Source organism: Gossypium arboreum, chromosome 6 (assembly GCF_025698485.1).
Source record: "Gossypium arboreum isolate Shixiya-1 chromosome 6, ASM2569848v2, whole genome shotgun sequence".
Classification (NCBI taxonomy): Eukaryota; Viridiplantae; Streptophyta; class Magnoliopsida; order Malvales; family Malvaceae; genus Gossypium; species Gossypium arboreum.
The window spans coordinates 140,914,392-140,936,120 of NC_069075.1; the positions used below are offsets into that span (position 1 = coordinate 140,914,392).

The window sequence follows — 21,729 nt, forward strand, 5'->3', positions numbered from 1 at the left end:
TAGTTTTCCCTCAATCACATACACTTGACAAATATAGCAAATTAATGTATGACACATTCATCAATCTTTAAATACAATGCATGTGTATGGTTTTTTTCTTTCTTTCTATCCTTTTTTATCTGTTTCATAATTCATATTTGAGTTGGTAATAGTTCATATTTGAGTTGGTAATAGTAGCGAGGTTAGAAAATTTTTTAAAAAATTTCAAAAATCTACCATATGCTAATTTAAAATTTTATAAAATTTAAAAAATAAAAAGTTAAATTTATTTATTTAAGAGGGTTGGGAACCTATTAATCTGTAGCTATCTCTTTCAACAAATTTTGTTTTCATTTCCTTCAAAGTGTATGCATGGACTTGAATAAAAAAAAAATTATCTCCATTTTTGTAGCTAGCTTACATGTAAATGTTGATAAAGTTAATGTACCTTTCAAGGAACCTTCTTCCACAAACTACAAGATTAATTTACGTTGGAAAATTGATTTTGTCTTTGAAGATACCTTAACCAAAACTCAAAAAAGTAGTGCTTAATCCTATGTATATAGGGAGATAATTAAGCTCTAAGTATTGTTTTAGCTAAGTAATATGACACTGCATTTGTCATTTGCACTCATTCCAATTTTTTTCATTGAGTTTCGTGAGCCCATATACTCTTTTAATGCTCTTTTTTTGTTGTTGCCCACAAGTGAATGTTCCTCTTAGAGAGATTGAAATTAAAAAAAGGTGAACATAGTACAATAGATGCTTACTTTTAGCCTTAATTTAAGCGCAAAAAAAGTTTACTTCTAGATCTTAGACTTTGTCTAACTCTAGATGGGATTTAACTAAAAATATGTAGAAAATAAAATTCAAAATTTTAAATTATGAATTATGAATGAATTAAATTGAATTAAATGTTAAGACATGCATGCATTTGTGGCTGACAAAATGAAACATAAATAAATAAAAATAATGATGAAGTCAACTAGACATTGTCGATAGTCTGAACTGAAAGGTAATGGAACTATAAAAACATGGAAAACCGCGTGGAACAGTCATGGGTTACTGTTGAAATTCATGCCAACTATGGATTGAATTATGTGTTGGAGTTGATTATTATTTCCAATTAGAGTTTTGTGTCTTGATTTTGTGGGAATCTCACTTCAATAATATAATAGGGTGTTGGTATAATTGTCTGTTCATACCATTTAGAGGTATGAGTTCAAATTTTACCAAGCTCTATGTTTATGTCCCTTTGGAAGGTGGTTGTGCGCTAAGCATTGGCCATCCTAATGAGATAGTCTCGTTCTGTTGAATCCTACCGCAAGCATTCAGGGTTCTCTACAAAGTAAGGCGACAAAACTCTAGTTTGAGACAATACTGACTTGTTATGGGATTTGTTGCTCTCGACAAATGAAACTTCGCCCTAAAAGAAATTAACCTCCCCTCAACATATATAACATGTTGAAAGTGTCATTTTAACACTAGTTAAATCTAGGCATAATAACTTATTCAGCCCTCTAACTTTAAAAAAAAAAATCATTTTAGCTCCTCATTTAATTTTTCACCTCTTTAGCTTCTAAACCTACATTTGTTTGTCAAATCACCTTAAAATGAATAGAAAATTAATGTCTATTAGCTTTGCCGAGGTGTCAGTCTATGTGTATACCATGACAATAAAGTCAACAAATATTAATTTTTTTATCTATTTTGGAATGATTTGATAAACACATAATAAGGATAATTATTACTATTAGTGATTACATATAAACACATAATAATTTTTAATTATTATTATTAAAATTCCACCGAATAGTTGTTAGTTTTCCAAATAGAAAATAAGGATAATTTTTTGTCCTAATTTGATATTTAACTTTATCATAATATTTGTATTTTAGATTTCTAAAGTTGAATAATATAAGTTTTTGAAATTAAGTGACATCATCATTTGAAAAATGAAAAATTCATGTAAATTTTCGGGTGATGACGTGGTACAACTTTAAAGTGTCACATATAATATTCTAATAATTAGATTAGTGGTTGTACCGATTGGACTATTAATTCTTGATTCAATCGGTTTGATCAATTTATCTATCAGACCAACAATAACTAAATAAATAACTAAAAAATCATACAGAATAAGAAAAATGAAAATTTTATTAAACCGGTTCAACTATTGATTTTTGTCTCAATTTTTTATTTTTATTGGTATACTGATCAATTCTTAGTTCAATTGGTCCAAGCAATCAATTCGCTCTTGTTTTAAAAACACTAATCACATCATCAAATCTTTGATAGGATTCAAATTTAGAGACTAAAATAGATCTAATTTTCAAATTCAAGTACTAAAGTGAACTAATTACTAAGTTAAAGGGCCAAAAAACTATATGAGGAGAAGAAAATTCAAGCTTCAACAGTCAAATGTCAATCGCAAAGCCAAGAAGCTGTGATATCTTATATCTAACTTCTTTGTATTTGCATATTTGACCGTACGGTTTGACTTGGACTTCCACACCACCTCGGCATTCTAAGTTGGTGGCCAAATTGTTTACAACTAAATATGATATCATCGTAAATAATTTAAATCACAATAAATTTAAAATATTCACATAAAATATTAATATATAGTGAAATTTAAACCTACATTTAAAATCTCAAAATTTTAGTTTTTTACGTATATTAGTAAGAAAAAAAATTCCAAAACCCTTTTCACTGCTATGATTTATTTCTAATTATTTAATGATATTTTAACAATTTTTTCATGTCATTAATACATAATTTTGATAATTTTTTTATCTTGAACTCGAACTTAAACTTAAACTCTAAATTCCAAATCTTAAATTCAAGTTTAAGATTAGGGTTTGAGATTTAAGGTAAAAAAATTACTAAAATTATATATCAATAACATAAAAATTTATTAAAATATTATTAAATAATTAAAAAGAATCATAAATGATGTGGTGAGAAAGATTATAGTACTTTATCGATAATTAAATATTCAATATTAAATAGTAATTCATATAATATATATACATATATTGAAGTTAGGACTGAAACCGATAAGCGTAGACTGAAAAGAAAAGGTTAGGCAAGTGGGTTTAACACAACTATAACTCTCGTCTCTTTTTGTTTTTGCTTTTTACAAAAATTGGTGAGTATTCATTTTAGTAAGTGATAGAAAATTCCTGGAAAAAAGGTTAGATAATTCATCTTTGAATCAGGTACCAGATTCAATGTAAATGCATTATCCATTATATATATATATATAAATGTCAACTTTACAAGTTATTTCCCTCTAATAATTATTGACTATATTTGCAATACTAGATTGAATGGGGGATAATTAAAAAGAAAACAAAGGGGTAACGTGCAGCTGCAATTTCATAAACATTATATATATATGGGTATTGAGTTGAATGATATGAAATGGGCCATTGATGATGGAAGCAAGAAAGCAGCAATGGAATTAGTGGAATGAGATGAAGTGGGAACATGTGTGGTTTTCCACATTAACCATTAAAGCTCACAACTTTGAAATGGGTAAGTTTTTGCTTCTCTTTTTAAATGAAAAAGGGGGGATAATCATTAAGAGACAATGTGCGGACAATAGGGTTGAACTGGAACAGCTTTTTAAATGGGCAAAAAAGTGTTGGAAGTGGAAGAAGGTGAACACTAAGACAGAGATATAGTCTGTGTCTATATGATGTTCGTCAAAATGCTCCAATCAAAATGACATTAAAAGAAAAAAAGAAATCGCCCACCGTGGGGCTCGAACCCACGACCACAAGGTTAAGAGCCTTGCGCTCTACCGACTGAGCTAGACGGGCTTGGTTGACATGTGAAAATGAAATATAATATTTAACATAAATAACTTATAGTTGATCACCGGAAGCCCAAAATAAGCCCAGGTGTGAGGTAGGCCTTAACTGGACCAATTAACTGCCTTTAATTTGTGGAGGCTAAGATGATGGCAATGGTAGCCCAACCACTCTTTAAATATAAATTTAACCCAAAGAAATACTATAAAATTTCATTCAGAGATTTGTTCTTTTGTTTTTAAATGCCGGCATTTACTGCAAAATTAATTATTAATTAATGTAATATTTACTTTAAAATTGGTTTTTAATTGCTATTTTGGTTGTGCTAATATATGCCTTCTAATATGTTTTTTCTGGGTATAAAGGATATGGATGCCTTCATATTAAGATTCAGATTGCATTTCGTCCTGTTTATTTAAAAAATAAGTAAATTAGTTTCTACACGTTAGGTCAAAGAGTAAATTTGTCCTTCTATTTAAAGTTTTATGAATTTCTACAGTTAAAAGCTGGTCTTTATACGCTGTCATGAAGTACACATGACACACCACGTGTAACCATACCTGTCCTTAACAGTGGAAATTGATGAAAATTTTAATTGAAAGTACTAGTTTACTCTTTAATTTAACGTACAATGACTATAATATTTTTATTTTTTGAGTAAAGCAAGCAAAATATAATATAGTATAGAAACTTTCATCGTAGTTTTACCATATTTGAAGATTATTTAACTAGTCTACAAGTAGAGTTTGAAAACTAGATAAGTAATCATAGGGTGACACATACGCTGTAGAATTGGAATTTTATTTGATGATGTATTGAATATTAAGTCTTATATAAATAAATAAATATGTAATTATTTAATAAATATAAAAATAATTATATTAAATAATTACGCACTCGAAATAGAAATTTAAAGCAATTTCTAATCAAAACATCAAATTATTTAAAATTACTTTAACCAGTACAAAATTTTTAAGACAATCAGAGACAACACTAAATAATACAGTAAAAGAATTAAGTTGTGGTTTATCGGTTCGGTGTTAATTTTCTTAAGGATAATTTAGATTTGAGTCATAGTTGTATAAAAGAAATAAATCTTATTTGGAAACAACTCCATAGCTATCGAATTGATATTTCAAATGGTTCAGCGCGTTTGAATCTACGTCTTCTTATACTATTATTGACAATAATATTAATACCAACTAAACTAAGACTCAATCGGTAGTTAAAACAATATTAACTGTGAGTCTCCAAATTGGTGCATGCTAATGAGACAAAAGTTTGGATAGCACTAGGGGAAAAAGGCAGTGCTAGAAGAATACAAACACAATACCCCAATCCTCACAAAAACATAGATGCTTTTAACTCGATGCTCAGCCATTGGTTATTACAAGTACAAAGACAAAAATGGTTTCATGTTGATGTTCTTCAAGTAGATAGAAGAATTTTGTGCTGTTGGTTGGGAACTGATAAAGCCATAAAAACCTGTTATGTTCTAAATATGTATATATAACTTAAATCTGCTAACTTTTTTGGTTTTTTCAAAGGTGGGAGACAGATTTAAAGCTTAATTTGACGTGGATCTAAGTATGCAGCAAATAGTATTTTGACAGCCAATAGAAAAAAGAAGAAACATAGAAGGTAGGGTTAATGTCATAAATGTCAAAATAATAATATATTCCATGGTAAAGTGTAGAAACCTTTGGCGATGAGATAATGAGGATGGTTATCGGGTTCTGTTTTAAAACTTCACATATATGGCTGTTTTCACGTCACGTAAGATTCCCACTAATTTACTTACCATCAATCATATCATATCAATCTCAAACCAAAACTTTTATTTTTTTCTTATTTTGAAAAATTTTAAGTTATAACTTAAAACTATATAGTTATAAGTATTAAATTTAATACTTAATTCAATTTATTAGAGTTTATATTTGTGTGACTCGAATTTCGTTATTTATTGAAAAATAAATATAGTGATAAAATAAGGGAATCCATAGAGGCGAGAGGCTAAGGGTTGTAGGCTCAAGTTGAGCTCGTATAGAATTATACTTTTACTATTTGATTTTAATTAGAATAGATTTTTTAACCCTTAAATAGATGTAGTCGAAACACCTCCTGTATTATTTGTTTTTTAACATTAGTGAATTCCTTCTTCTCTGTACATGATTATTTCCGAAAGGGTTTTCACATAAGATCTGTGTTTTTATTTTTTCATTTTATAATCATTCTATTTCCAATATTGAAATTTATTATAACATAACCATTAATTGATGTGAAGTTAAATTATAATATATTATGTTATATATATATACACGAGAGTTTGGGTTCAATTCTAAACAACTTATTTTTTACTTTCAATTATAAGAAAATGTGATGCGAAAAAGTTTAAATCATACCAATGACTTTTATTTTCGAATTCATAGTTTTGAACAAAAAAAAAAACCTTGTATTGCTTGATTTGTTATTGTTGTTCACTAAATTTTGAAAAGTTACATGTCGGGTATTAAATTGTTCGAAAGTTTCAAGTTGGTCATTAGCTCACTAACTTGGTAATGGACGTCAAATGTGGGGACTAGTAGATCTAGACTAAAAAAATTACAAGTTGGTTATTGAACTATTAGTAAGTTTATAAGTTTACACTTTAGTCACTCAATTTTTGCACCATTACTCCTTAATTCGATAATCCAAATAGTATCAACAAGTAGCAAAGCCATTGTCAACCAGATGTCTCACTTTTAACTCAACCAACTTAACAACCCTTCACTTTTAACCCATTCACCATTTACCCTTCAACCAAAACTATAACTCAAGAAAATCCACAATCAAGCTATTCACACACCTTTAACTCGAATTAGCAACCATATATAAGCACTAACACAACCAAAGTAAACAAAAATACAAAATAAATAGCAAAAAAAAAAAAGAAGAAGAAAGTTTCCTATTTTAGGAGTCCTAAACAAGACATACATAAGCAAAGGGACAAAAAAAATCAGAGAAAAAAGAATAAAATATAAAAATAGGAGACTTAAACGTATTAGTCTACCGGATTTTTCCAGGAGCTAGTTGGAGAGTTCAAAGTAACGGACGCTCAATCCAAAAATTCAATGAAAAAGTCTCACCGAGAAGAGGAACTTATAGAAGTTAGGCTTCAATCCCACGATAATGGACAGAGATCAAACAACTTCTCTTTTAGGGCTTCAAGTTTAAGTCAATAGAGTTTCAGTCTATTTCAAGTAAAATTAAATTATAAAGTTGAAAATGAAGGAACAAGTCTAATTTGATGTGTTTATTTGCATCTAATCAAAGTTCCCTTAAATAAAAATTTGATCTCTAAAGGAGATTAAGTTTGAGAAGATCTCTACAAGTACATTAATTGCTTGAAGACCTTTTTAACAATTCTCTTAGAGGAATTAGTGATTTTAATTGATTGAATCTCAACAAACCATCTATTGCTTATATATTACATTTTAGGTTGGAAGTATCAGATTGAAAGCACATTAATTGTTCAATTATAATTTGTTTTTAAGTGTAAAAATTATAAGTAAAGTGTGTCGTGTTTATCAATTTACATCTAAGTTTTCAGGAGGAAAGATTTAGAGGAAGAGTGGTTTAGCTCGAAGTATAAGAGTACATGTTGCAATTTGGTGAGTGAGTTGGACTTAATCACAACTTGTTATTTATAGTGTATTACTCTCTGGATAAGGCTTTGCAAACATGGGAAGTTCTTGAACAACAAGAAATTTTTTTTGGTGTTCATCTATATTTTCTTACCCGTAGTTACTTCGACTAGTAGTTGCAACTGGGCAAATAGCTAATAGGCAAAATCAACAAACTTTCAATAACTAAAATGAAAACTTGCTAATAGTTAAGTGACTAATAATGTAATTTTCCATCTTATTATTAATTTACCCGTCAAGATTAGGCTTTTAAGAAAAATATTTTGAAAATGCCAATGATAAGATGAGTATGTGGATTCTATTCAAATTTATTTTGACTTAAATCGAAATCACGTTGATATTATGAGTGTATGGATCATTTGGAGTTTTTTTTTTATAATAATTATTGAATCTTAAAATTCAAGCAAGGTGGTGTATTATAATTAGAGACAACGTACACATTAAAAGGATTTTGGCTTATACCAATTAGGAAAAGAAAATAAAGCAAAGGGTCAAAGAAACATCGATAAATTATATATATTTGATAACTTTTAACACAAATATACTAATATAATACAATAAGAATAATTAAAATATCAAATATGTATCAAAACTTTATCTAATGTAATTAAATCAAAAATTGTTTTAAGAGAGATCAAGATAAATCATAAATTTTAGAGAGTCAAAATACAATTTTATCATTATATTAATTTATAATTTTATAAATTTTAAAAAATTAAAAAGCATATTTACCATTTTTAGACATCAACGTCACTACTTGTCCTATTATCTCTAATTAATGTATTAATATATAAAATTTTAAGAATTTATATTTAATGCATGGATGATTCATAAGTCTATAGTCTATACACATCATCATTAAATAGATGATGAAACATAATCAAAAGTTTTAACAACAATGTGTCATCTTTTCATTCACTATAGTATATAAAATTACACACTCGGTGAATTATATATACATACATACATCTTTAACCTATTTCTTATATTTTAAATTAACCCCAAACTTTAAAATATTCTAATTGAGTCTTTAAAGCGTCAATGCCATATCAAAATGGTTCTTCAATCAACCTAACAATTATCTTTAAGTATTAAATGCTACCTCAAATCTAGAGCAAAGCATAATTAGAATACAAGGATCAAATTGTAAATGTGTGTGCGCTTATTATATGTACGGCTTGGATTTGATATTCAAGAAAAAAGGAAATAACCCTCCTAACTTTCATATTAAATCCAAGTTATTCATGTGATAGGTACACACTTATTTACACTTTGATCCACATGTTTTTAATATGTTTCCCATCAAATTTGAATTGGTAATTAACACCTAAATTAATGACTATGCTGACAAAAAACCCTATTAATACAATATGGATACTTCAAGATTTAATTCAAAATAATGTTCTAAGAATTGGACTGATAGTTAATCTGATCAGAACATCTATTTAACTAGTTAAATTGCTAGTTAAACTACAATTAAATAAAGTAAAAATATCCATTCTATTTCTTGTTATATATCATTGATTGAACCAATCAAATCGTAGATTTTCAATTCAATCAATATGTTTAAATTTTACAACACCAATGGAAAACACTTTTAAACTTTAGAAGAAGCCCACTAAAAATTTACCCATAGAGATGGAAAAAGAATCCACGGGTGGAGATAAATAATAAGGAAATGGTAAGTATATATTTTGGTACCTAAACGTGGCTTCAGGTTAAAATTGATACTTAAAAGGTTTTTTTTGTTCAATTAGGTATTTGAATCTGAACTTAACTTTTTGATTCAAATTATTACTTGAACTTGGCTTTTTTGTCTAAATTAGTACTTAGTTATTTGAACCAATTTGAATTATGATGCCAAGTTCAAATACCTAATTGGATAAAAAAAAATTAATACCTTGAAACCAAGTTTAGTTATCTAATTGGACAAAAAAAAAACCCTTGAATACTAATTTGAACCTTGAAGCTAAATTTAAGTATCAAAATGTGAATTTACCCACCGTCAATTCAACCGGTTTTTATTCTCATTCAATCGTTTAGTAACAATTCGCGAATCAACCGATCTAATATTTTCCTATACATTAATATTTCAATAGATTTTAAAATAAAGAATAAAGTAAAATGAAATCCAACGGCGCAACATATAGAAAAACAAAGAAAGAATAAAAAGGAAGCGGAAACACGTAGCCGGTCGTGCCCAGAGTTGTGGAAAATATTCCTTTCCTCTCTCGATTACCGCACCACCACCATCACCATCACAACATAAACTCTTTAACCTAACCATGGTTAGTTTTTAACTCAAATCCACCTTCATCACCTTAATTTAATTTAATACCACCACCACCACCCTTACAACCTTCCCTTACGTCCCACTTTCTCATTGCTATATTAGTATTAACCCTCTTAGCCTCTGCTTACAAACTTTCACTTCACTTCCTTTGCTTCACTTTCAAGTATTCTCTTCTTCTCCGATCAACAAAACAAAATCTGGGTCTTTTTTTTTTTTGTTTGAATCGGAACGGTGGTGGTGAGTTGAAGAAGAACAAAAAAATGAGCTGCAATGGCTGCCGAGTTTTACGAAAAGGATGCAGCGAGACATGTGTGTTACGGTCGAGTTTACGGTGGATTGAATCGGCTGAAGCTCAAGGCAACGCTACCTTGTTTCTCGCTAAGTTTTTTGGCCGGAGTGATCTCCTTTCGCTTATCTCCTCCGTCCCTGAATCTCAACGTCCCGGTAAGTATGTTATGACGTCCCTTCATGTTTACGTTGATACCCATTTGGTTAAATTGTATTTTTGGTCACCTTATTGTATTTAAATTTGATTTAGTCCATACAAGGGCGAATTGAGGAAATTTTGGTAAGAATATAAATTTTTGAGGGTTAAACTTAAAAATTTCATGCTAAAAAGGATTAAATGTATTACAAAACAAGATGAAAGTTTAAAATTACAATAAATCCACTTTATCCAAGTGGTGGATTAGATTTGCCCTGATTTCATATAAATTATTTACATAATTTTAATTATTAAAATAATACTTTTTTTAAATAAAAATTCTGGTTGGTATTTTAATTGAAATAATTAATAAGTTTATTTGAATAAACTGATGATTATAAAGGTAGAGGATGAAATTATATTAAAATTAAAGTATAGTGATTAAATTATAAATTTGAGTATACTAGAATCACCATAACAAAGTTTGACCTTTTATATAATTTTACGTGTATTTATTTTATTATTATTTTTTTTTGGTTATAGCTTTGTTTCAGTCTTTATTGTTTGAGGCATGTGGACGAACTGTGAATCCGGTGAACGGAGCGGTGGGGTTGTTATCGAGTGGTAACTGGCATATCTGTCAAGCGGCGGTGGAAACGGTTCTTCAGGGCGGAGCTTTACGACCAATTTCGGCTGGATCCTGGACACCGAGTTGTGACGAGTCATCAGATCGTTTCTGTGTTAACTCGTGCAACTTTGAATCGAAGCCGTTAACGACGACGATGATGATGACGGGGAATCAATCGGTTTTGACGGCGCCGTCGGATCTTAGCTTGTCTGTGACGGCTAAGTTGGGCGGAGAAATGAGAACTAAAACGGCGTCCTTATATTCAGAAGAATCGGAGATTACCACTCTTGGAAGCAATGGAAATGAAGAAACCCAAGACACAAAAATTTTGAATCTCTTTGTTTAAGAAAAATAATTACTTTTTTTATATATAAAAATTTATCTCTTTTTTATATATATATATATATAAACTGCCCATGTAGTCAATACTTAATAATGAAGAAAATAATATTATTAGCATAAACCCTTTTTATTTTTTTTTCCAATTTTTAATTATGAAATTGTTTGTTTTATAATCGAGCCGAGTTCGAACTTAATTCAAAAGTCGTTGTTTGAAACTTGGTTTGGAGCTTGATTAAATGTTATATTATTTTGGTTCGAGTTTAACTCAAAATAAAATTGAATTATCAAAGTTTAACTTGATTAAATTTGTTTATACAAATTACTCGGGTCTAGTATTAAGATATTCTAACTCAAATCATTCGATTGTCTGAGTAATTCAAGCTTGAACTCGAATTGAGAGCGATTAAGACATTAATCGAGAATAAATAAAACAAAAATGATTTTGTTTGGAGGAAGAAGAGAATGAAAGAATATATGCAAAGACATTAAATAGATGAAGGAAAATGGAAAAAGAGAAAGGGTTTGATTTTGATGAGAATGATTAATGTTAATTAAGTAATGAATGATAAGTTTCATCATTAATTTAATTAATAGTAATATTTCAAATATAGCAAAATGGATTAATCAGCAATTTATCTAATATAAGCATTCATTAGCCTTTTTATCTTTGGTTTGCTGCACTCTCTAATTACTATAACTTCTTAATTACACCCATCTTCTATACATAATCCTTGAAATGATTGCCCCATAAAATGATAAGTTTCAAATTTCAATTATTTTTCTTAAAATGGTTTAGGTAATATTGAGGGATCAGTTCGAATTTCACTTAATTAAATTATATGTGAACGAGTTGTGTTTGTACTTATATTTCATGAACCTACTTTATAAAATTCATGACCTTAATAATCAACATCTTGCGAGCTTTAATCAAAAGGATCGCACACTTGACATGTCACACATATTCATTCCCCAAGACATAATCCTTGAAAGGCTCATTGGCATCGAAAAATGGGACAAGGAAACTCTCTTTTCTTACTCTCAATTTTCTCCTCTTCTCTCCTATCTTCTCTCGGTACTCGTATTCCGATCATTTTATGATTCTCTACTAAGCGAATTCTGCCACAAACCACCATCTTATATCAACACTAAAAAAAAACTCTTTTAACTTTTAATTTATATTTAAACCCTCAACACAAATCATTAAAATAAGAGCTTACTTAAATAGCATAATAATAAGAGTTAAATTAATTGTAATAAACGTATGCATGTATAAGGACTTATCTAACAAAGCAATATAACTTAGGGGTCTTTTTTTAATATAATGGAATATTTAATCATTTAACTAAAACATAGAAAATGGAGCACATGAAGATGAAGTCAGCTGATTTGATTATTGAAACTGTCTATATGCAATGAGTGTTCTCATATGCCATATTACATGCAACTTTAGAAAGTGTAATCAAATTAAAAAAGACAATTAATTAAATTTTTTTAAAAAAATGTGTTGGGGTTAGTCCAAAAATTAAGAATTATTAAATAAAAAGGAAAAAAAAGAAAAAAATGATGCAGTACACGTCAGCTTCACTAAAAAAAATTGGTGGGTTCCACGGCATCACCCATAAATTCTTTCTTTTTTGCTCATTTGTTATTAGGTCAAATTTTAGTTTTGCTCCTTTTACTATGCCCACATTTAGAATTTAATTTATATATTTTAATTTGACATAATTTAATCTTTTTATTTGTACTATTCTTTAAGAGTTTGACTGAGTTGGTGTCACTCATCAACCGGGTCTTAAATCAGTTGTGAAATTATTAAAACTTATTACTTTTTACAAAGCAACAAATATTATTTTGAGGGTATTTTATCTTTTATGTTTTCATATAAAATATGAGAAAATATATACACATGATGATATTTGAACCCAAAGTATCATAGTTTTTATTATATCAACTATACTAATTGTCAAGGGAATCTAAAAAACCTTTTAGGGGTCAAAATTGAACTATAAATTTTATCATGTATTAATTTATTAATTTATTATTTTTAAGGGACTAAGTAAGAATTTTTCATTTTGAGAGAGGGCAAAGCATAATTTTCTCCTATATTAATTTATAATTTGATAATTTATAGAGGAATTAGAATTATAATTTTTTTTTAATTTTGGGGGCCAGGGCCAGGGCTGTTGCAGCCTTACCCGACCCCATTGTATTTTTTTTTATAAATTTGTTACATAAAATTTTCACTCATATCGTAGATGTTTCATAATCTAATTTCTTCGATATATTATTAGTTAGTCTAAAAATAAAATTGTTAACTATTCCTATTAAAATATTGACTTAAAATTGTTACACTGACATCTCATCTAAAACAAAAAGAATCGGAAGTTCAATAAAAGAAAAACCCCATCAATATTTTGACGAGAGTAATTAATGGTGTTAACAAATTGGATTAGCTAATAATAGTATAGAAACGGAAAGATCAAATCATTCTAAAGTATAGGGATTAAATCATAAATATAAGCAAAATAGAAGGATCAAAATTAAAATTTGACTTTTCATTATTATTTAAATTGTTAGAAGAGAAAAGTGGTGATTGAGAGGAAAAAGCAAAAAAGCTTATTTGTTCGATTCCATCGCTTCGCCGCGTCTATTTGCATATGCTGTGGATCCCACTCACCATTTTTGTTGAACTTCATTCACTCACATTTCGGATTTTGGATTGGATTGAATAGAATTGAATATTAGAGTACTTTATTCGTTATTTTGGCATTATTCAAATTACATCACCAAAGTCTGTAAAGCATGCCTCTCGTTGTCCACAATTCAGACATAAATTAAGGGGAAAAAAAAGTGAAATAAAGAAAGAAGAAGTACTCATGAGAATTGATTCGGATGGTAAAAAAAAAAAAGTTGGGTTTTTTTTTTAAGCATCAAATATAGGAGGACTTATACAAGCTTCGGTTGTTGGTAGATTTCAATATATATGTATTAATGATCATGAAAGTTAGAGGTTATACTTAAAAGCTATGACTTGAACCAGTTTTAATCATTGGATTTTGTCTATTGATGGTAACATGAATTATTTTTATAATAAAAATATATCCTGCATAAGATTTATTATACAATGAGACTTGCCTAATAGATTACCATCAAAGGGGACATTTGATTTGGAGTCCATGCCTAACAAGCTCACGATCAATGCCTTAAACCTTCAACTTGTTCCGTGAAAACTTAATTCTTTTTTTTTTTTTAAAGACAAAAGGAGAAACACTAGGGATGGAAAAATGCACAAAAGGTGCGAGAAGAATAAGAGTGAAGCAAAAATAAAGGTGAAAAAAGTTCACTTTTTTCATTTAACTAGAGCTTGGTTCTTGTGAAATTGGCTAATTGTAAGCAAAATAGGGTTTTCATCTTTTCTGTCGTGATTTGACTACCTAGTCGATACCGCTCATCCTTCCCCCACTCCCGTCATTATCCTCTTCTTCATCCTACTCGTCATGCATTCTCCCATCTTCATATTTGTTGATAGGATACTAATTTTTGGCTCTAATCTCACATTAGTTTGTTTCATCATGGTAAAGTATTTCGTAAGATCCACTTAAATTGCTAATTGTCTTGTAGTTCTAATTTGTCAACCTTCAGATTTTTTCCTCCAAAGTTGTGCCTATGGGCTCTTTGATAAGAGGTGAAACTTAAATTGCTATAATTAATATTTTGTAGGTAAAAATATTATAAAAATTTTATACTAAGAATTAAATTGCATTTTATCCCTTTTACTTAAAAAATAAATAAATTAGTCCATGTTAGCTCTTTAATTTAATGTATAAAAATTAATTTGTCATTTTTGAATAAATAGAACAAAATGCAATATAATTTTTTAACATATTTTGTAACCTCTTCTTTGTACGAAGAATAATTTTTTTATTATAAGAAGAGCTTGGTGAAAGCAACATTATTTATAGTTAAAATGTTGATGTAAATTTGATGGTATAGTTTCAAAGCATCTGAAATAAATTAAATTTGTGAACATCAAAATGGCACTCTTAATCTTATCATTTAGTATTGCGCTTGAAAATTGAAGGAAGAAAAATAAAGGGAATCTTTTTGGTGTCTTCTCAATGTTTGGAATATAGAAGTCAAATCAAGGGTTTTCTTTTTTCATTGCTTAACTAATCAAATATCATCAACTTCTCCTTATTTTATACTCTATTTTTTTTATTTCAATTTTACAATTTCATCTTATAATAATTTTTTAAGACTACTTGTACAATAATAAAAAAATACACTATCAGAGTACCAAATATTTACCCAAAAGTTCATCTATTATTTTATTTTGATTATGGAGTTACAAAATTCCTCCCTCAATGTACAAACTAATAATATTTTTTTATTGCTATATTTTAAGAGTATATGTCACTATTTCAAACTTGATTGTAGAATTTAAAATTACCAGAGACAAAATATAAAATATTTTTACATTATTTGGAACTTTTTAATTAATCCATAAATTTAGTAATTGTTTTCGTATTGAAACTTGAATTAAGTAATTGTTCCCGCGTTAAAGCTTGAATTGTTTTTTTTTTAAGTTAGTCACTGAACTTAACAATTGTCCCTATATTGAGACCTAAACTTAGCAATTATTTCCAAGTTGGGCATGAACTTTAAGGCTTTTCAAAGAAATATTAGGAACTAAATTAGATCAAAAAAAACTCAAGCCCCAAGTTGAAATAATTACCAAGCTTAAGGACTTACTTAGACAAAAAAAAAATTTAAGGCTAATAAAAAAATATTTGCCAAGTTCAGGGACTAAGAAAAAGAAAGTTCTCAGTAGTTGTTAAATTCAAAACTTAAAAATTGATTTAAAACCTGCTTGTAGTGGTTATGTAAAATACTCCCCATTACTTTTTTATACTAACCCTAAACCCAACTTTATATACATATGCTTAAATGTATATATACACATATATATCATATTTGTAGCAAAGCAAAGCAGAAGTTGGGGTCCGTTACACAGTTACATGTAATTTTCATTCTAATCAAAATACACAAGATTACACAATCACTCATTATATGAACACAAACAAACAAACAAAAACCAAAAGCTTAAAACCTAAGGAACCCCCCATTGACTAAAGTTGGAAAGCCATCATTTTATACATATTTATATGCTTTTCCTATAAAAAAAAAAAAAGGAAAGAAAAGAAATACCTGTAAAACTATCTAACTTCACAATCAGAACACATTTTTCCTTAACCTACGCCACTAAATTACACATAACCATGAATTTTTCATGTATTAAACAAAGACCAAATCATCACTCTCATGCATATAAAACTCAATCCGTTGAATTGGAAAGTTATTATTGTTACCTTTTTTTTTTTTTCCTGCTGATGAAATGGAGATGGGGGAGAGGTTGATGTCAGGTTAGTATTAGGGAGGAGTGAAATCACATGAGCTTTACAATTTTGTCGTCAAGTCAAGCCGGAAGGTATGTGATTTAGTTGTAAGACGTGTGTTTTCAGGCTACATTCTTTCACCTGGTTATTAGCAAAATTAGCATAAAAACGGGTTATATGCTGTGATTTTTGTAATAAAACCGGACAAAGACTATACTTACCTGCATGGCAGCAATTGCCAACAGAAGATCTTTGCACTGGTTAAGTAAAGCAAACTCGTTTGCACTTAAATTTCCAAGTTCAGCCAGCAAAGAGTTGAGTTTTGCAACCTAACAACCAAAAATAAAGAGACGAATTAGGAGTATAAAAGAAAAGAGCCAAATCGATATTGCTACTAAAATCGATATTGTCACTTCCAATACAGGTTTGAATAAGTACACAGAAAACCAATAAAACTAACATAGAATTGAAACAATTGTAAAACTTCACTCTTCGAGTATCATAAAGAATTTTACAGCAGCCACCACCAATCCACTTGACTCAAAAGTTCACGTGTAAGAGAACAAGCTCTAAGATTTAAGCTTATACCAAAGGCCAAACTTTGACAAGTGGTATAGTCAAGGGAAGTAGCAAAATATTCTATATAGGGTAGAAACAAGTGTTATAATATGTTGATGAAGGATGCATCAAAATTATGAAAACGAGGAAACAACTAGCAGGATAGACTGATAACCGGATGACTTCCTGTAGTATGGATGATCATTTTCATTTCACTGGGTCATTAATCAGCCAAATATGCCGGGCAACCATAGTAAAAACCCATAATTCAACAAGATTAGGAGCCAAACTAGGGCCACAAGACATAAACAGATTTGTACAGAAGGAGAGTCACAAGATCATCATTCATTCATTCTTCTTTCTATCATCGATAGTTTTTAAAAGATGTTTATCCTTAACTGTAAGAAATCTCTATACTTAGCATAACACCCAATGAAGAAAAATAATTAGTTAATAGAAGAGACTCAACCTTCGTATCTTTTTCCAAGAAAAAAAAAGGTCAGACAGATATGCATTAATTTTTTCAGGTTGCAGCTTATCTAAATCTAGTACTTAGGAAAATAAAAGGTTTGCACACAGAATAGGGGCAAAGGAAAATTCAAAGCTTGCGAATAAAATAGAAAACGAAGGGAGGGTGGAGGGTAGGGGATGATGAAAAAGAAAAGAAAGGGATACCCTTGATAACAAAGAGCATATTGAGGATGCCATAGCCTGCATTACATCAACTGCTGAACAAATAGCATCCTTCAATTTCTGGACATCAGCCTAAACAAATGAAGAGACAAGAAAGGTATCTCTTTTAGGAGCCACGCAAGCCAATGCATTGGAAACTGAGATGCTACAGCTCAAATGAGCCAATGAAATTGAAGAAATTCAGAAGATGGAACTTACCCTCGCCCCAGAAACAACTGGAAGGCGGAACGTGCTAGCCTTCAGAGCTTCAGTAGCCCCAGATAGTGAACTGAAATAATCATGGTCCAAGAGAGCCCATTCGTCCAAAAATATCATCTGCACTCATCGAAGGAAATAATATAATACCATATTAGTCAATAGATGAAAAAGCATTTGATCTCATGAAACTTAAACTTGCAATTCAAATCAGAGTTCGGAAACTCAAAAGAACATAACTAATGGAAGGGGTAGACAATGAAAAACCAATGATAATCTGAGTTAAGATCAGCAAAGCAATGAGAAATCATAAAACAATCCAAGAAAACATCAAGTCAACAAGAAATAAATGCACAATAGAGTGATGGTTCTTACTTGCCCCTTGAGGATGGAAATCAGCTTCAAGTTTTGCCTCAGCAACTGTAACTCAGTTCTTTTGGCTCTAACAGATTCTCGCAGTTTTGAGGTAGTTGTCAATGCATTATAGAGGCTTTTCTGTTACAAAAGCATGATAACGATTTTTGTCATATGATAACTAGAATGAAGATAATTACAGACAAACCATATGAAACTTGAGAATCAAAAGGACAGTTAAAATGCAGTGCTGTACGCTAACAAACAATGCAAAAAGATAAAAATGAATTTCAATCACATCAACCATTAAAATATGAAAAATCACAATGCAACTCTTATTTCCTCTGTTTCTCCTTTCTTGGGCAGCAATATGTCATCAACTATAGCTGTTTCTAAGGCACATATAATTAGAAACTCTGGTTGCCTCCAATTGATCAAATTGTTACCAACTGGTGACTACCCTCTTTGACTCATTCCTAAGCCTATGTCTTCCTCTTAGAAATTTAGCTTTTCTGTCTTTCAATCTTAATTAGAAATCAAAATCTAACGAAACCAATCTCTCACATGGCTTGTGCTTTCAGAGCAAAAGGAAAATCGTATGCAAAACGGGCAGTTAGTCTCTTTTCATCCCATCCAATCATCAAGTTCCCCCTTTAATTTTAGATCTTCATCCACTTATCAAAGGCGGCATTATGATACCTTAAAAAAGCATTTCGGATGGAAAAGCTGTTCTATGAAGGGATGAAAATTTTGTTTACAAAAGAATTCAAAATGGTGAAACCCAAACATGTAATCATCCAGCACTTCACCACTGCTTCAGCTTCTCTCCCCTCAATATGATCAGTCACATTTTAAGCCACAAAACAGCTATTAAAAGCTTCCCGCATACAATAACAGAACAGCTTCTGTGCCATTTAAAGCAATTATAATCAATCAAGATCCAAAACCGAATAACCTAAAAACCAGAATGCCAAGCTCTCTCAAGCAGAAGTGACCTAGAGAATTCCAGTTCTACCAAGAATATAACTGCCTGTGTTTGCACCATACAATATAATTTAGCCACAATTTGTTTGTTAACTTTCTTGAGTTTTTGATGAAAAGTTCTGAATTCCGAAATTCTAACATGTCGGTGCAAAATTTATTAGCCAGGCCATGTTCATAGAAAATTAACATAACAAAATCCATGATAAAGAACTTGCAATATTGTCAAAAAGAAAGGCACTCTAGGCACTAAAACGCTACATTGCCCGAGGAAAGATCTAAGGCACTTTGTTGAGACTCCCATAAAAAAATTCACATGCAAATTTGACAATTTTTTCACCTGTCACCTAACAAAAAGGCATGTCTTCTAGCACCAGACGTTCAAATGCGTTTGTTCAAAAAGATCTATGACGTTTTGCTGAACCTCCCATAACACAAATCCTAGTTATAATCCTTTACCGGTAAAGGTATGCAACCATTTCCAAAGAGTGGTATAGTAAAGCATGCAAAATTGAAGCATGGTACCATAAATCAAGCAACTATAATGGCCCAACGCAAGAAGAGAGAGCCATACCTCTGCGTTAGACCTCTGGGAAGACAAAACAGCATCTGCTCTAGCATTAACAAATCGCCACTGCAACAACCGATTATAAAGTAGCCTCAGCAAATGAGCATTCGAAACCTTGTTCTCCCCAATCTTACCCATCTTAATAACATCACCAGAAAAGCTCAAAATCGACGGCGTATTTATGAAACTACCACCCAACCCATTCCTCACTCTAGAGGGACTCATTCCCCTCATAGGAGACGAAGTCAAGGACGCTGCAAGCTTACTCGGTGATGCAGGCCGAACAGGACCACGAATTGGCGATAGCTGTCCTCTGCTGTTCATTACACCTTTCGGGGATGACGAAGGACTATCAATTCTAAACTTATCCGGTGCAATTAGCTTAGATGGTGCCGTATTTTTCCTAGAAACCGGCGAGTCCGAATCGGAGCGGCGTGAACGAGTAGCTGTCTCATGCCAGAACCGAGCCGGGACAATTATCCCCCGTCGCCCACGGTTAACGTCTCCGTTACCGTTACAAGGACTGTCTAGAGCACCTGAAGTACTAGCAGAGGAAACACTTTCAGTATCAGAAGCCGTGTGATCAGATTGAGCCTCAGATCCAACGGCCATTAAATCTCTATTACCGACCATGGAATTTTGTAGTGCCCTAACTACATTGCCGTTAACAGATCCGTTTAATCTCTTCCTCTCGTCGGTGCAATCCACGCTTCTAGTCATGGAGTCCGGTTGCTTTATCCTCGCTGGCCACCGCTCCGTCTTTGAATTCTCCGTTTGAACCGTTCCTTTTACCGGAGTCGTTGTCTCCGCCGGCTTCCGCCTCTCCGGCGTTCCTTTTCTCGTAGCGGTTGGAGATGGAGATGGAGATGGTTTAGCTTTGCTAAACTGATACGAAAACGACTCTCCCTGAAACGAAACGGACAAGCTTCTCGTCGAAGTGAAAAGCAATTTCTGAGCAGCTGATACTTCGCCGTTGCTTTTCCTGTTGTTATCACCGCTCAAATCCGTAGAATTATAAGACCGCGGCGTCACCGCCCGCCTCCGTTCCACTGATTGTGACCTCTTGACAACCGACGGCGTTGTAACAGTAGGAGTCCTCGAAACAGACGGCGACGGACACCTTTTAGTGTAAGCTCCGGAAGACGAAGACGAAGACGTGGACGAATTAGACGATGATGACGTGGACAAATAACGGGAAGTAACTTCTCGGAATTTTAGACTTCGTGGAACGATGGCATTGTCGGGGTCGGAAGGTAATAACGGAGGCCGTTGCCGTGGCCGTGGTTGTGGCTGTGGCTGTGGCTGTGACCGTGGCCTTGGTCCTCCCCCGTTCCGTTTAGAGATTACCGTAGCGGATACTGCAGTTACCATATTTGCGTGCACTCACAAAAATTCAATTCTCCCCCAGATTCTTTAATTCTACCCAAACCCTAACCGTATCTATTAAAAGACCTCCCAAAAAATCACTTCCAAAAAAAAATTTAAAAAGGAAAAATCAGAGATTAGATTAGAGTTAATTAAAACAACTTTCCAGAGATTAATAGATTTTTTTCCTTTTTAAAACCTTTAAAGAACAAATTTTTCGAAAGGAAAACAAATAAAAGAGCCGGAAAAAACGACCGTTGCCGGCGGCGAGAGAGAAAGTGAAAGTGGGGGACTGTTGTGTAGTCGAGATTTGAGAGTATAACGGTCGTACTAGGCATTTTTGTGCTTAGGACGTTGCCATTGGAGACTATATGAATAAGTATATAATTTATATATTTTTTATTAATTCACCATTTTTAATTTCCCTTTTTTTAAAAAAAATTGACGGAGAG

The 21,729-nt window shown here is 31.2% G+C and overlaps 2 protein-coding genes and 1 non-coding gene across 3 annotated transcripts; 1 reads left to right on the forward strand and 2 right to left on the reverse strand.

Annotated features, from left to right (window-relative positions):
* Nucleotides 1-3,733: 3,733 nt before the first annotated feature.
* On the reverse strand, nucleotides 3,734-3,806 carry TRNAK-CUU (transfer RNA lysine (anticodon CUU)). Its single transcript has one exon. It is a non-coding gene; the product is annotated as a tRNA-Lys (tRNA).
* Nucleotides 3,807-9,595: 5,789 nt separating this feature from the next.
* On the forward strand, nucleotides 9,596-11,382 carry LOC108486374 (LOB domain-containing protein 39-like). The gene is made up of 2 exons (XM_017790407.2): nucleotides 9,596-10,217; nucleotides 10,741-11,382. The coding sequence occupies exons 1-2, from the start codon at nucleotides 10,034-10,036 to the stop codon at nucleotides 11,169-11,171; spliced, it is 615 nt and encodes a 204-aa protein (XP_017645896.1). The 5' UTR covers nucleotides 9,596-10,033; the 3' UTR covers nucleotides 11,172-11,382.
* Nucleotides 11,383-16,163: 4,781 nt separating this feature from the next.
* LOC108486373 (QWRF motif-containing protein 2-like) lies at nucleotides 16,164-21,729 on the reverse strand. The gene is made up of 6 exons (XM_017790406.2): nucleotides 19,919-21,729; nucleotides 18,385-18,504; nucleotides 18,013-18,129; nucleotides 17,797-17,886; nucleotides 16,785-16,892; nucleotides 16,164-16,704 (listed from the first exon to the last, which is right to left on the reverse strand). Exons 1-6 carry the CDS (start codon nucleotides 21,281-21,283, stop codon nucleotides 16,639-16,641), a joined length of 1,866 nt encoding a protein of 621 aa, XP_017645895.1. The 5' UTR covers nucleotides 21,284-21,729; the 3' UTR covers nucleotides 16,164-16,638.

What these genes read in the sequence shown, in the direction of transcription:
- LOC108486374 (XM_017790407.2), top strand. Translation starts at nt 10,034, where the DNA reads ATGAGCTGCAATGGCTGCCGAGTTTTACGAAAAGGATGCAGCGAGACA. An exon ending in CCCTGAATCTCAACGTCCCG is followed by an intron (nt 10,218 to 10,740) that starts GTAAGTATGTTA and finishes TTTTGGTTATAG; the next exon opens with CTTTGTTTCAGTCTTTATTG.
- LOC108486373 (XM_017790406.2), bottom strand. Translation starts at nt 21,283, where the DNA reads ATGGTAACTGCAGTATCCGCTACGGTAATCTCTAAACGGAACGGGGGA. An exon ending in CCCAGAGGTCTAACGCAGAG is followed by an intron (nt 18,505 to 19,918) that starts GTATGGCTCTCT and finishes CTTTTGTAACAG; the next exon opens with AAAAGCCTCTATAATGCATT. An exon ending in CAGTTGTTTCTGGGGCGAGG is followed by an intron (nt 17,887 to 18,012) that starts GTAAGTTCCATC and finishes TCATTTGTTTAG; the next exon opens with GCTGATGTCCAGAAATTGAA.